Here is a 13,108-nt window from a genome sequence, read left to right as displayed (position 1 = left end):
TTATATTTTTTTTTTAATCAATTCTTTGGGTTAGAACCATAGCCGGAGGAAAGTTTACTGCCTCACAGAGTGCTACCACACCCACAAAACAATGACTTCCCAAACATCCCACAATCCCACACGTCTCCTGTGGGAAGAAGACTGCAACAATTCCATTCTCACTGGCAAATCTTCACCACAGATCAATGGGTACTCTCAATTATCCGCAATGGTTATTGCCTAGAGCTCATCTGTACTCCACCAAATATTCCCCCTCGTTCTCACTGACTCTCTCCAGAACACACTATTCTACTAAAAGAAGGAGGTACAATCTCTTTTACTCAAGAAGGCAATAGAAAGAGTTCCCTTCTCAAATTAAGGAACAGGAGTATAATCCGTATACTTCCTTATACCAAAGGAGGATGGTACTGAGACCCATTCTGGATCTCAGACCTCTAAATCTATATATCCGGTCAGAACATTCTCACATGGCCACTCTACAGGATGTCATTCCCCTACTACAAAAACAAGATTACATAACCGTGCTAGATCTAAGAGACGCTTACTTCCACAGTCCCATACATCCAGCTCACCGCAAGTATCTAAGGATCGTAATTTCAGGCAAGCGCTACCAATTCAAGGTATTACCCTTTGGAGTAACAGCACCAAGAGTGTTCACAAAATGTCTAGCTGTAGTAGCGGCACCCCTCAGAAGACAGCGCATACAGGTCTTCCCTTATCTAGACGACTGGTTATTAAAATCCAGCACCATTCTAAAATGCCAACAACACACACAGAACACAATAGATACCGTACAAACATTAGGGTTCACAATCAATTACCAGAAATCTCATCTTCCACCAGCACAAATTCAACCAGATCTAGACACAATTCTGAATACCCAATCAGCATTAGCCTACCCAAATCCGCAAAGGATACAAACTTTTCACTACCTCATATCACGAGTTCAGGTCAATAAAAACGTACACAATAAGATTTGTCATGAAACTATTGGGAATGATGGCATCACGCATAACAGTACCAAATGCACAGCGAAACGTGACCACTGCAACGGTGTCTCTCGCAACAATGGTCTCAGGCACAGGGTCGAGTACATGATCTAGTGTTAGACCGCCAAACTTACAAATCTCTGCAATGGTGGAATCACAACAACTTAAAGGAAAGGCCATTTCAAGACCCAGTGCACAGACCATAATCACAACAGATGCATCTGACAGGTTGGGGAGCACATCTCAACAATCTAATGATATAAGGGGAATGGGATTCAATACAAAAAAGAAAAAAAAAAATAATCACACAAACCACTTGGAATTATTAGTTGTGTTTTCTTAGCCATCAAGGCATTTCAACCAAGATCATACACAAAATAGTCTTAATAAGAACAGACAACAATGTATTATCTGGAAAAACAGTTTTGTGGGGAGGACACTCATCCCAATTGTCCCTTCTAGCTCAAACAATATGGAACTGGGCAATTCACAATCACATTCACCTGCTAGCGGAATACATTGCAGGGATACACAACCAGCTAGCAGACCTAAGCAGAATGCAGCCACAAATACACGAATGGGAGATTCACCCACAAGTAATTCAATATTACTTTCAAATGTGGGGAAGCCCAAACATGGACAAGCGAAAAAGCAAAATGCCAAAACTTCGCATCCAGATACCCACACCCTCAGTGCAAGGGCAATGCTCTATGGATCAACTGGTTAGGGATATTTACTTACACTCTCCTTCCCCCCCCCCCCCCCTTCCCGTTAATTCAATTTCTGGTCAACAAAATGTGTCACACTTCCCTCAACAGGATACTCGTACCTCCCACATGGGCACACCAACACTGGTACACGACACTGCTAGATCTGTCAGTAGTACCACATCACAAGCTACCAGACCTGTTCACTCAAAACAGCAGTCAAGTCGGGCATCCCAATCCCAGTGTGCTCAACTTGGCGATTTGGCTCCTGAGGTCATAGAATTTGGATACCTGCAGCTTCCGTTAAAATGTATGGACATTCTAAAACAAGCACCTAAACCAACAACCAGACAGTGCTATGCAAATAAATGGAAACGGTTTGTATACTACTGTCAACCTAAAAATCTAGATTCACTTAAACCATCAGTACAGGATATTGTGTTTTATTTGCTTTATATACAGAAAGCAAATCTTGCCTATACTTCTATATAAATTCATCTCACAGCCATAGCGCCAACCTACAAAATAAACATACCTCTCAGTTTAGAGTTCCTGCCCTAAAAGCATTTATGGGAGGGCTCAAATGCATTATTCCACCTAGAGTTCCACCAGCTCCTTTATGGAATCTTAATATTGTACTCAAGACTTCTGGGTCCCCCATTCGGACCCATGCACTCTTGCGCTATTCAATTTCTAACATGGAAGGTTGCTTTCTTGGTAGCAATTAGTTCCTTGAGAAGAGTAAGTGAAATTCAAGCATTTAATCTAGAAGAACCTTTCTTCCAAGTACACAAAGTAGTACTTAGGACATCCAAATTTTTTGCCTAAAGTAGTTTCACCTTTTCACATTAATCAGTCAGTGGAATTGCCAGTCTTCTTTCGACAGCCAGACTACTGCTGAAACCGCTCTCCACACTCTTGATCTCAAAAGAGCTCTAATGTATTATATGGACAGAACAAAGTACTTTAGGAAAACTGAACAACTTTTTGTTGCTTTCCAACAACCTCATAAAAAGTAATCCCATTTCAAAACAAGGATTAGCTGGATGGATTGTAAAATGTATTCAAACATGCTACCTCAAAGCAAAAAGGCAGCTATTAATAACTCCAAAAGCACATTCCACTAGAGAGAAGAAAACAAAGGTGCCTCCATGGCATTCTTAGGAAATATACCAGTGGCCGATATATGCAAAGCAGCCACATGGTCCACACCACATACATTCACCAAGCATTACTTTGTGGAAGTGTTATCTAGACAAGCGGTGCTAAAAACACCATTTTAAACTACTTCAACTCCTACAGGTTAACCACCTCTTACTTGGGAGGAGAACTGCTTTTTAGTCTAAGCACAGCATGTGTATCTGTAGCTACACATGCCATCGAACGGAAAATGTCACTTACCCAGTGTACATCTGTTTGTGGCATGTAGTGCTGCAGATGCACATGCACCCTCCCTGGGAGCCTGTAGTCGTTTCAGTACTTATTTGTACATATGTATATACACATTTGCATGGGCATCTTATTTACTTTTTATATAGTTGTACATACAACTCTTCACCCTCTTTCAGGAAAACATTCTAACAAAGGAGTCCATGCTCATGCGCACTATCACCACGAGGAGTCACTCGATCCCATGGCTTTAAAAAAAAAAAAAAAGACTTAGAAGAAAAACAACTTGTAAACACACACACTCTCAGATCTGGGAAGGTCTAGTCCCAGATGAGTCAGAGGTAGACCAGCATCCGGGTGCATACATGGTAAGTGTTTCTTTCCCTGCTTGATGCAAGAGGCTTAAACAACCCCCTACAAGGTTTGGTTCCTTGTGGGGATAAGGTAGGACGGTCAGACGATTAATCCATTTCACTAGGGTAAGGGAGCAGAATTGTGGCTTTAGATATTAGCCCCCCCGCCCCCCAACATTGAGTATTTTATAAGGGCTACAGAAAGCACTGCAAAAATACCAGTTCTAATGATTTAGACTCTGGAGCTTAAACGTGTGCCTTACGACTTTTTCAGGGAAAATCCTCTCACCACCCACCCCATCCCCATCTCCACACTGCGTGGTAAAGCTAACAAGTGTGCAAGATAAACACTTATAGATCCTCATTTTCTATCCTGGGCCATACGTTGTCTAATAAAAAAAAAATATATATGAAGAAAACGTATTTTCTTTTTGAAACATCCCATTTTCCTTTAAGGAAAACGAGCTGCATTAAAAAAATGCTTTATTTAAAAATGCAATCACAGACATGGTGGTCTGCTAACCCCTGCAGGCCATTATCCCTGTGATATTTGGCCATTTACCAATGGGTTACAAATTACGACTTACCTCATGACTATGAATGGGGTAGGTCCATTTGTGACCCACTGGGAATCACTAAATGTGTTTGAAACACATTAGTACATTGCTATTTGCAATTTCCTAATTGTGGAACGCAAAAATGTGCAATTGGGAAATCAAACTATTTTCATACACCTGGTCCTAAATTTCTTGAGCCTTTCGTCGAACAATGTATGCCTTTTAATGGCATGCTCACTCAACCCATCATGCAAGAACTTTGGAAAACCTATTTTCCATTCTTTACAGTCACATCCGGTTACTTAAAACTCTGTAGTGCAGTTTTTTTATTTTTTAAACCAGTCCCGCTACATTCCCCTCATTCAACTCATTAGTTGCATGGACCAAAGTCCCCGAAACAGGGCAGCTGTGCTAGCCCGAGATGTTTGGCACGCAAGTTTACCAGTAAATGTTTTACTTTGGCAGCAAACACTCACTTTAACCCTTTTTCTGATTGTAGCATATGGATAGTTTTTTTTTTTTTTAGTTGCCTATGGTCACAGAGTGAGCTGTCCACCGGCAGCCTTTGTAAATTACGTGCAGATGCTCAGGAAGACTAGACCTCCTTCGTATTATTATTTTTTTTACTTAATAAATTAACTTGCAGAGTCCTTGCTGGCTTAATGCTTAGTCAGCATCAACGTGAGCGAGCAGGGCAAAAGGCTGTTTGAACATTTACTGTGCACCTATTATTTGGATTACCTAACAATGGCGTTAGGAAGATGGATGAGTTTTGTCTACAGTACAAACACAACTTCTACTTCTCCCCCCCCCCCCCCCTTCTTGTGGTGCAGGATTTCAGCAAGGGTGCTATCCCAGAGGTTACACTACACAGAGAAACCTGATTTAGCCTAATTGGCTGCCTATTTAAACCAGGAGTGTACAAGTTATGACTGAATGAGCACCAACTGCAGAACTTTCGCAATCTAGGTCTGGGCTGCTTTGCAGCTCATCATTTACGCTCAGGACCTGCATGGACCTGGTTTCTGAGTGTGCATTCATAGAGGGTTATGGCACCACTGTAGCCCCCCCTCCCAACATAACTCACCTAAAAAAATAAATTTAAAAACCAAGAAGGTTCTATACACTGAAGAGTGCCAGATGGCCTGTGATACCCTGCAAGAAGCTAAGTGTTCAGCACCTGCTCTCAATAGAGAGCGTATTGTCCAAACAGATGCTTCTGATCATGGGGCTGGGGAAACTGTTGAATGCTGAAGGCCAGGATCAACCAGTTGCCTTTATTAGTAGGTGACTCCTTCCCAGAAAGAGTGGGAATGTCACTGAGAGGGGAAACCTGGGTATCTGGCCAGGGTTGTATCACCCGCAGAGCAAGACCAAGGAAGATCAAACAGAAGCGCACAATCTACGTTGTGCATCAGTTCCTTAACATTTAGACAGGAAACAGTAAGAACCTGTACCTTACCCAACCCATCTCCATAGGTTATTCCCCATACTCCTCTGCACCCAAGGAATAGCCAGGAAGCAGTCTCCTGTCACACAAATGGCTTGTGTTCAGGTTGCACTGACTAGAGCAGATCGGCATGATTCTGGAACAGTTTGAACAATCTGCCAAGCTCCCACAGTTCGAGATCTCTCTGGTTGAATTGATAACACTAACCCTAAAAGGCCAGTTTAACCAGTGTCTTCAATGCGTGCCTCTCTTCCCATATTTGCCCCAGGCACTGCAAAAACTTTAGTGAAGCTGGCAAATTCTGAAATGCAGTCCCATGTAGGATAGCACCTTAGGACCAACTGAGTACTGTTTCAGTAATCCACCTGGTCTTTAAAAACAAAAGAAAAAAAAAAAAACACACACAGACAGGACTATCCCTAAGGCCATAACGTGTAATTGGACTCTTATCTACCTCAGTTAATGTTTGTTGACAGTCACGCCCAAGAGAACATTTGGCACTTTGCCAGGTAGATTTTTGGCATGCACTTTTTTACCTCCATCTTATCTTTAGTCAAGATAAGTTTAATTCTACTCTTTGGTATCAGAGTGGCCCTCTTTTAGACCTTGTCACAAGAGTTTAGCTCTTGCTAAAATAAAGACCTGAAACCTGTTGAGGTTCCCCCACTCGCCCTAAACTCCAGAGAGGATTACTTGGCCAATGTTATCAGAAACCCAGCACCACAGTGCTATAATAACGTGGCATTAACTGTACAATAAAATACTCTCCACAATGCATGAACATTGGGGTTAGGGAATGTTATTTAAAGTACCATATCTATGTATAGCTAATCGTCCCCCCACTTCAAAATCTCAATTGTTAACTTATTTTGGAGGGGAGGGGGTTTACAGTCTGGTGAAAGTTTAGAAAATATTTTACTTCCACCAGAAACACGGATGAAGTAAAGTATCTACATTGTTCTGACAGCGATGAGCACTCCAACTATTGCTAACCTTTAGTTAAAATAAACTTAACCCCCCCCCCCTCCCCCAAAAACCATAAATCTAGATTTAGTGATCACACTAATCTGGTAAGAAACAAGAATACATGGAGATACTCACATGTTCAATAAATACAACATTTTATTTACAAATACAAACTGTTTATGTAACAAAGTCCACAACACTAGTAATATATAACATTTAAGATATTATACAAATTCCTTTTGAATTCAAAATTACCTCGTAAGGAATACACAGAGTGAATAAGAAAAGCAGCAGGCGTATTATTTCAGTGTATCCCTAACATACAAAAGCTCAATGCTGGTATTAGAAAAGATCATGTTTGTTTCAAAGGAGCTGGAATATTAGCAGAGGCTTGTTCTAGATATGCCAAGGGACCTTGGGGCATTTCCGGTGGTTTTTTGTGTTGCACGTTGATATCTTCCAGGACCTGCTGCCAGTTTCGAAGTTTTGTCAGGTGTTTCTGAATCAATGTTTCTTTACGAAGCAATTCGTTTCTTAGTTCTGAAACATCCTACAACAAAATGGAAAAAAAAAGATCAATTTACTATGCCAGACTAGCCTCCACTTTACGAGCAGAAAGTAGTAAAAACGAGAAGCACTAAGTGAAACTAAGGATGATTACGTTGGGTCTGGTTGACTGGGGTGTGGGTTTTGGTCAAGCAGCAAACACAAGCTTAGTAAGGGAAAGGCATATGCAACAGCCTCCCCTCCCCCTCCCCCCCAATTAACCTGTGACTCCCCCTGGTAGCTTGGCACAGGGCAGTCAGGCTTAATTTAGAGGCAATGTGTAAAGTAGTTGTGCAACACTTCCAGCAGTAAAACAGTGAAAACACCACACAAGTATTCCATACCAGGGTGGAAAAACAGCTTAATGTAATAAATAAACCAAGACCAGAACAACAAACAAAAAAACTCTAAACAGAAGATCCTGAAATATGCAATTTTAAAGATGGAGGTAAAAATAGCACTTAAAAAGTGACAACAGTTTATTTGGTCGTGCCGCCCCAGGACAAAGTCAAAGTTAAGGCCAAACGTGATTGACCGCAGGCCAGCTATAGGGATCCAAAAGGTCCACCGACTAAAGTACCTTAAATACTGGTGGGCGGTTTGCAAGACCTGGCAGTGTCTGGCACCGGTACTGAGGAAGCTGTGCGGTGAGGCTCTGAGGGGCCTGGCATCACTTTGCACCTGTATGAGGAGCTGTACAGCTTTGCAACATTTAAGAGGAGCTGTGCGACAAAGCTCGCTTCGGTACAGAAGAGCTTGCAGCTGTGCAGAGAGACTGAGGGGTTTGGCATCACACTGCATAGATTTTGATGACGCTGGCAGCTGTGTGGTGAGGGCTTGCATGGCTATGCGTCTGTTCCAATAAGGACCACAGCTTGGCTTGACAGGAGTACCTTCAAGCCCAGTTCCAAGAGATCAGGGCTGCAATGGCACCAATTGGGAGGGCAGGACTCCAAGATTGCAGAGTCCAGGTGCTGTGTTCAAGGTTGCTGGAAGTCTGTTATGTGCCTGCGACTTCTGATCAGGAGGCCAGCCAACTAGGTTTTGAAGTTTCTCTGGGCTCAAGAGATGTAGATTCATTCCTTAGAACCCAGGCAAGAGTCCTGCAGGCAAGCAGAGCAATTCCTTCACAGCAACAACAACCCAGCAGTGGAAGTCCTTATAGCAGAACAATGGTCCTTTCTAGCAAAGTATCCACTGGTCCTGAAGTGTGCTGAAGTTGTGGTGTCAGAGCTCCTCCTTTTATACCTCATGTCCTGGTCTGCACGGTGGGAGAAGCTCCTAGATAGTGTCTTTGAAGTGCATGGACTTCTCTACCTCCCCTCCCCACCTGCAAACAGGCAGAATTGATAATGCAGGGTTGTTAAGCACTTCGTGTGGCGACAAGATACAGGCAATTCAAGTGTAAGAAAGGCTAGGCTCAACTCCTCCCTCCCATCCTGCCAGTGATGTCCCATCCAGTCACACCCAAGTTCTCAGAATGTGTGGCTGTCTAGACGGAATACACAAATCCCAACTACACCCAGTCATGTGACCAGAGAGGCTGCAGGCACTTTTCCACTGCAAGGACATTTTGAGCGTAACAGTACATGTGCAACCTTTTAAATACACTGTAGTCTGCCCTCTGGGCTGTCCAGGGCCTACCCTAGATGTGGGCCTCACAAAAGGTTTATTTTCATAAGATAGGTGGTGCGCCAAGAGAGCGCACCAGTCCCAAAACCAACAGCCTGGCACACAGGCCAGAAAAAGTCAAGTGGTGCTTGGGAGAAGAAACGTGGACAAAAGAGGGGAGGGGGAAGAAACCCACAGACGAGAGGCAGCAACACAAAGGGAAGAGAAATGCACTAAGGAGACAGCTAGAAAACATACTCTGGTGGAGTTTTTAAAACAAAAAGGAAAAAGGCAGCATCTGAAACATAAGTGAAAGGACGTAAGTAGAGGCCATTTTCCAGGTGAGAGAGACACAAATAGGAGAAGGCAAGCCCACAAAACCTAACAAATAAAAAAGCAAACAAATGAAAGTGACAAAGCCAACCAATGTTAAAAATAAAAAAATGTGCAGGCTCTACTATAAGCGGACAATAAGTCTTTTTGCATACAGACATCTTGTAATGTCTGAGGCAACGAGAGAAACAGGACACCAGCTTTATGTCGTGTCCAATGAGACAAAGGGTTTCTATTTTAATTGCCATTTCGGTCTAGTGGAATCCTTTCAAGCTGCATACAGGACGGCTACATCTACTTAAAATACACTGAAATGCAAGTAAAAACTACCCTTTCCTGAACCAGCCCCTCCAGTTCTGTAATGGTATGGCGAACCTAACAAAGCAGCGGAAAGTGAACCTTAGCTAGCAATTCCTTAACAAATGTTTGGAGTGTCCAGAATTTAGCCACTAGAAAGTATCTAATAAATGAGAAGCCCAGAAACTAAAAATCTCGGGGACCAATTCAGAAGAACAGCTGCCAATGATTTACTTCCAATCTCAGGTGGAATGCAAAACACAAAACTGAGTGTTGTTCTAAGCAAACTGTTTTGCTCTAGAGAAGCTCTAGCTTCATTCTAAAGAACATCCCAACTGAAATCCCACTTGTCTGGTGTACGATGCGGCCTCCTAAGGAAGTTTGCTTAAACACTTATCTTCTCCTAAACCTGGGTGGATACTGAGGTAACCATTTGGATCAGAGGACAGCCTCACATCTGAACTACAAGGGTGTGCAGAGAGTAAAATAGAGTTCACCCCTACTTTTTTTTTTTTAATTAAACACTGCAGTGGTGTCATGACAGCGTTGACAATGTTCCATCGGATGAGAGGAAGTAAAGACTTCAAGCCTAAAAAGCTCCATGTGGTTGATTTTATAGATACGTCCTTCAGCATCCAGAGGCTACGAGTCTGATGGACTGTGCAGAAAGCTCCACAGGCATCCCAAGACATTGAGAAGTGTGTGTGGTCACTGAAACTGCAGCAGTTGCGGCTTAAAATTGTGTCCTTCCAGAGGATTTAACCCTGGAGGCCATTAATTAAGAGACACTAGCACCTGGCTGGAAACAAACCATTTAGATCTGCATATCAAGCAACAAAAGCTTCTGGAACCACAATGATTTCTTAAATCTCTACATCTTCTGCTACAAGATTATCCTCTGAGATGGGAGCACACAGGACTGCTTTTGGGCTACGAAAAATACCAGATCAAGGAGAATGTTACAAATGAGTGGAAGATTCACATGTCAGGCATTGTTCAACTGGGCCTTGGTCATCTACTTGTCTAAGTAAGGGTCAAAGTGGAGCCTCTGAAATGAAAGCTGGTTCTCCCACTCTAGCAGGACCTATTGTTGTGAAATCTATTGGTGTTAAGCTCAGTCAAAGGGCAGACGGAATGCTGATCTCAGATTTCAAATCTCAGAAAGTAACTGCTCTTTCTTGACAAAGATATGGAATAAAAAGTCACAGAGGTGTTTTACCATCAAATGACAGGTTTCGCTTCCTAGACATCTGAATGAAGCCAAAATAGGCAAAATCACTGCTGTTGCATCTACAAGATCTTTATCTTTATCTGTAGCTGCCTTCTGACAAACAGAGGAGAAATACTTTAGCACCATCAACTTCTCAAAGTTCTCACAATTCTGCAGGTCTAAGCCATCCCAGCCAATCTGCTTAAGAGCAAAGGCGGAATACTGGTAGTATTTCTGTCCCCGACTTTCCCCCAGTTAAGCTTTATAATCTATGGCTGAAAATGGAGGCAGAGTTAAAAGTTTACATTTGCTAGAACTGCAAAGCTATTGCCGATTAGGTCAGAAAATGTTCTACTAAAACAAACAGCTCATTTTATATTTTGAATCTAAGCATTAGGAAGTAGGTGGCACACAGTTGTGTATACCAAAATGAAAAGGACTGGCCTATAAAGGAATCATTAGCAACAAAAAAAGGATGAAGGACTGAGTGCTGAACAATGCAAACACTCACAGATCTGGGCTTAATCCATCATTCTTTTGCACACCATGCCACCCTAGTTTGGACCCAGCCATATGCAAATCAGTCTTGACCCTATTCCTCATGGGAACAGTCCAGCGCGAACTGCCAAGCCAGGTCCTCCCTGGACCGGAAACATGAATCCTGGGACCGGTGTCAGGGTATCACCCTTAATCAGCCAGGCTAGCTTGAATCCAGTGGCACAGTGAGCAAGGGACCCACGTCTGGGCATACCCTTCCCTTTAAAGGAATCCTACATGCCAAGCAAACACTACCCTCACATCAGAGGGTAGGAGCAACTTGGTCTCCTATGTGCACCCTCAAGTGGGCGAGAACAAGGAATGGGGTCATTCAGAGGCCCATTCTCCACCGACCCTTCTATGATGAATGGTAAGTAGGCAAGTCACTTGCGGTAGTGAAGCAAGCAGGGGCCCCCAGGGGTACAGAATATGAGCACCACCAGTGTAAGGTGAGCTTTCGGCAGCAATCCCTATTCAGAATTGGTTGCCACTCAAGAGCTCAGATGGGGGAAGTGCAGGGTCAGAGAGAGACTTTCCCCAGTAAATGGAACTCGGGGCCTGCAGTGGCAGTGCCCAGGGGTTGACTACTTTTGCTGAACACATAACGAGTCATACAAATGAAAATGACCTGTGCAAGCATGGTGGAAAATGGGAAGTCACGGAAGGCCTGTACACCGAGGAAGACTGGGGGGGGGATCCATAAGTGCGAGGGGAGGACTGGGAGGGAAGGTAAAACGTTGTCAAGCCCAGGACATCCCCCAACAGGCAGACGCTTTACATTTGGGGCAATCTGAGGACTACTGGTCCCTGTAGGGGCAATCCAGGCCCACAAAGAGAAGCTTACTCAAGACTAACCCTAAAACAGGGCAACTGCATGTGGTGGAGTCTTGAAAGGGTAATTGCAGGAGATAGCAGTCGGAATCCTGAAAAAACGGATGGAGAACAATAGCATAGGTTAACCTAGGCACACGTGAGAGCCTGCAGGGTGAATACACTGGGAAGCCTACCAGACCTGAGATGAACCACTTACCTTTGGTATTGCTCTTTCAAATGCATACTCTAACTGCACCAAACTCACCTTATGAATACCTTCCAGGAGCCAGACCAGATCCGTAGAATTTCCTCATGCGCCAATAGGTGACAGTGTGCAGCTAAGGTTACGCCCCAGAAATGATGCGGAGGCCAAATATAGCCACCACCTCTGTGTGCTGAAGTCAGCTTTTTTTAAAATTCGGTCTGTACCGTCTGGCACGGAGCCCTTAATCAGATTTAAAGGTGTGCAGCTCACTACGGTGGCCTTGAGCCACCCCCTGACAATCGGGACCAGGTCATGAGCTTTTAGGCCAAGGGCCCGCTTCCTGCGCAGAGTGTGGGAAGGTGGCACCCCGGAGCTCAGGGGCCCCCGGCACCACCAGGGTTGTTACACCACAGGTATACGTTGGGACCTTTCTAAAGACAAAGAAAGTGTTAATTCCATGGAACAGGAAGGTAGGATGGCTAGTGAGGAATCTACAGTCAGAGTATCCACCAGAAACATTACCAAAGGTAAGTAACTTGTTCTTCCGATATTCCTAACCACAGATTCCTCAGCTTGTGAAGAGATATCAAAGCAATACCACTTAAGGTGCTGGATCCTTGGGATAGCTCAAACCACAACGTCCTGCAGGACCGAAAGGGCTGAGTGTGCCTCCTGCCAGAGCTGTCGATTAAAAAAGAAACATTAAGAAAAAGTATGCCTATTTTTAAAAAATTAAAATCCTAGCCTAGTGCATACAATGTGAATGCCAACCACACAGAATACGAACAGTATGGCAGTGAAGAAAGCTAAAAAGGACACAGAAGGAATTCTAAAGTGGTTATTGAAACTTAGTCTAACACTCTCCACCAGAGATGGTGCCCACATTACACCCATTTACAAAACAGCATGGATCCGTTGTGCTGTTCTGAAAAAGCATAGTAGTTATATCCTATCACCTTAATGCAGCTCTGGAACAGGAAACAATCTCCAATGAAGGCTAAACCCGGCATGGCTTTACCACGCAGGCTTAACCATGCACGTGACAGTACCACGTATGCCTTTACAACCAATACGCCTTTACCACGCATGCCATTACAATGGACTTCATTGTAAAGGCATGAATGGCAATGGCATATTTGTTGTAA

The 13,108-nt window shown here is 43.5% G+C and overlaps 1 protein-coding gene across 1 annotated transcript in view; it reads right to left on the bottom strand.

Annotated features, from left to right (window-relative positions):
* Nucleotides 1-6,549: 6,549 nt before the first annotated feature.
* MED28 (mediator complex subunit 28) overlaps nucleotides 6,550-13,108 on the bottom strand; it is a 35,017-nt gene continuing 28,458 nt past the window's right edge. Inside the window, exon 4 of the mRNA XM_069202250.1 lies at nucleotides 6,550-6,961. Within this exon, the coding sequence (XP_069058351.1) occupies nucleotides 6,764-6,961 (198 nt within the window). The 3' untranslated portion in view covers nucleotides 6,550-6,763. The remainder of the gene's footprint in view (nucleotides 6,962-13,108) is intronic.

This window comes from Pleurodeles waltl, chromosome 1_2 (genome assembly GCF_031143425.1).
Source record: "Pleurodeles waltl isolate 20211129_DDA chromosome 1_2, aPleWal1.hap1.20221129, whole genome shotgun sequence".
Taxonomy (NCBI): domain Eukaryota; kingdom Metazoa; phylum Chordata; class Amphibia; order Caudata; family Salamandridae; genus Pleurodeles; species Pleurodeles waltl.
This window is presented reverse-complemented; position numbering and strand designations above follow the sequence as displayed.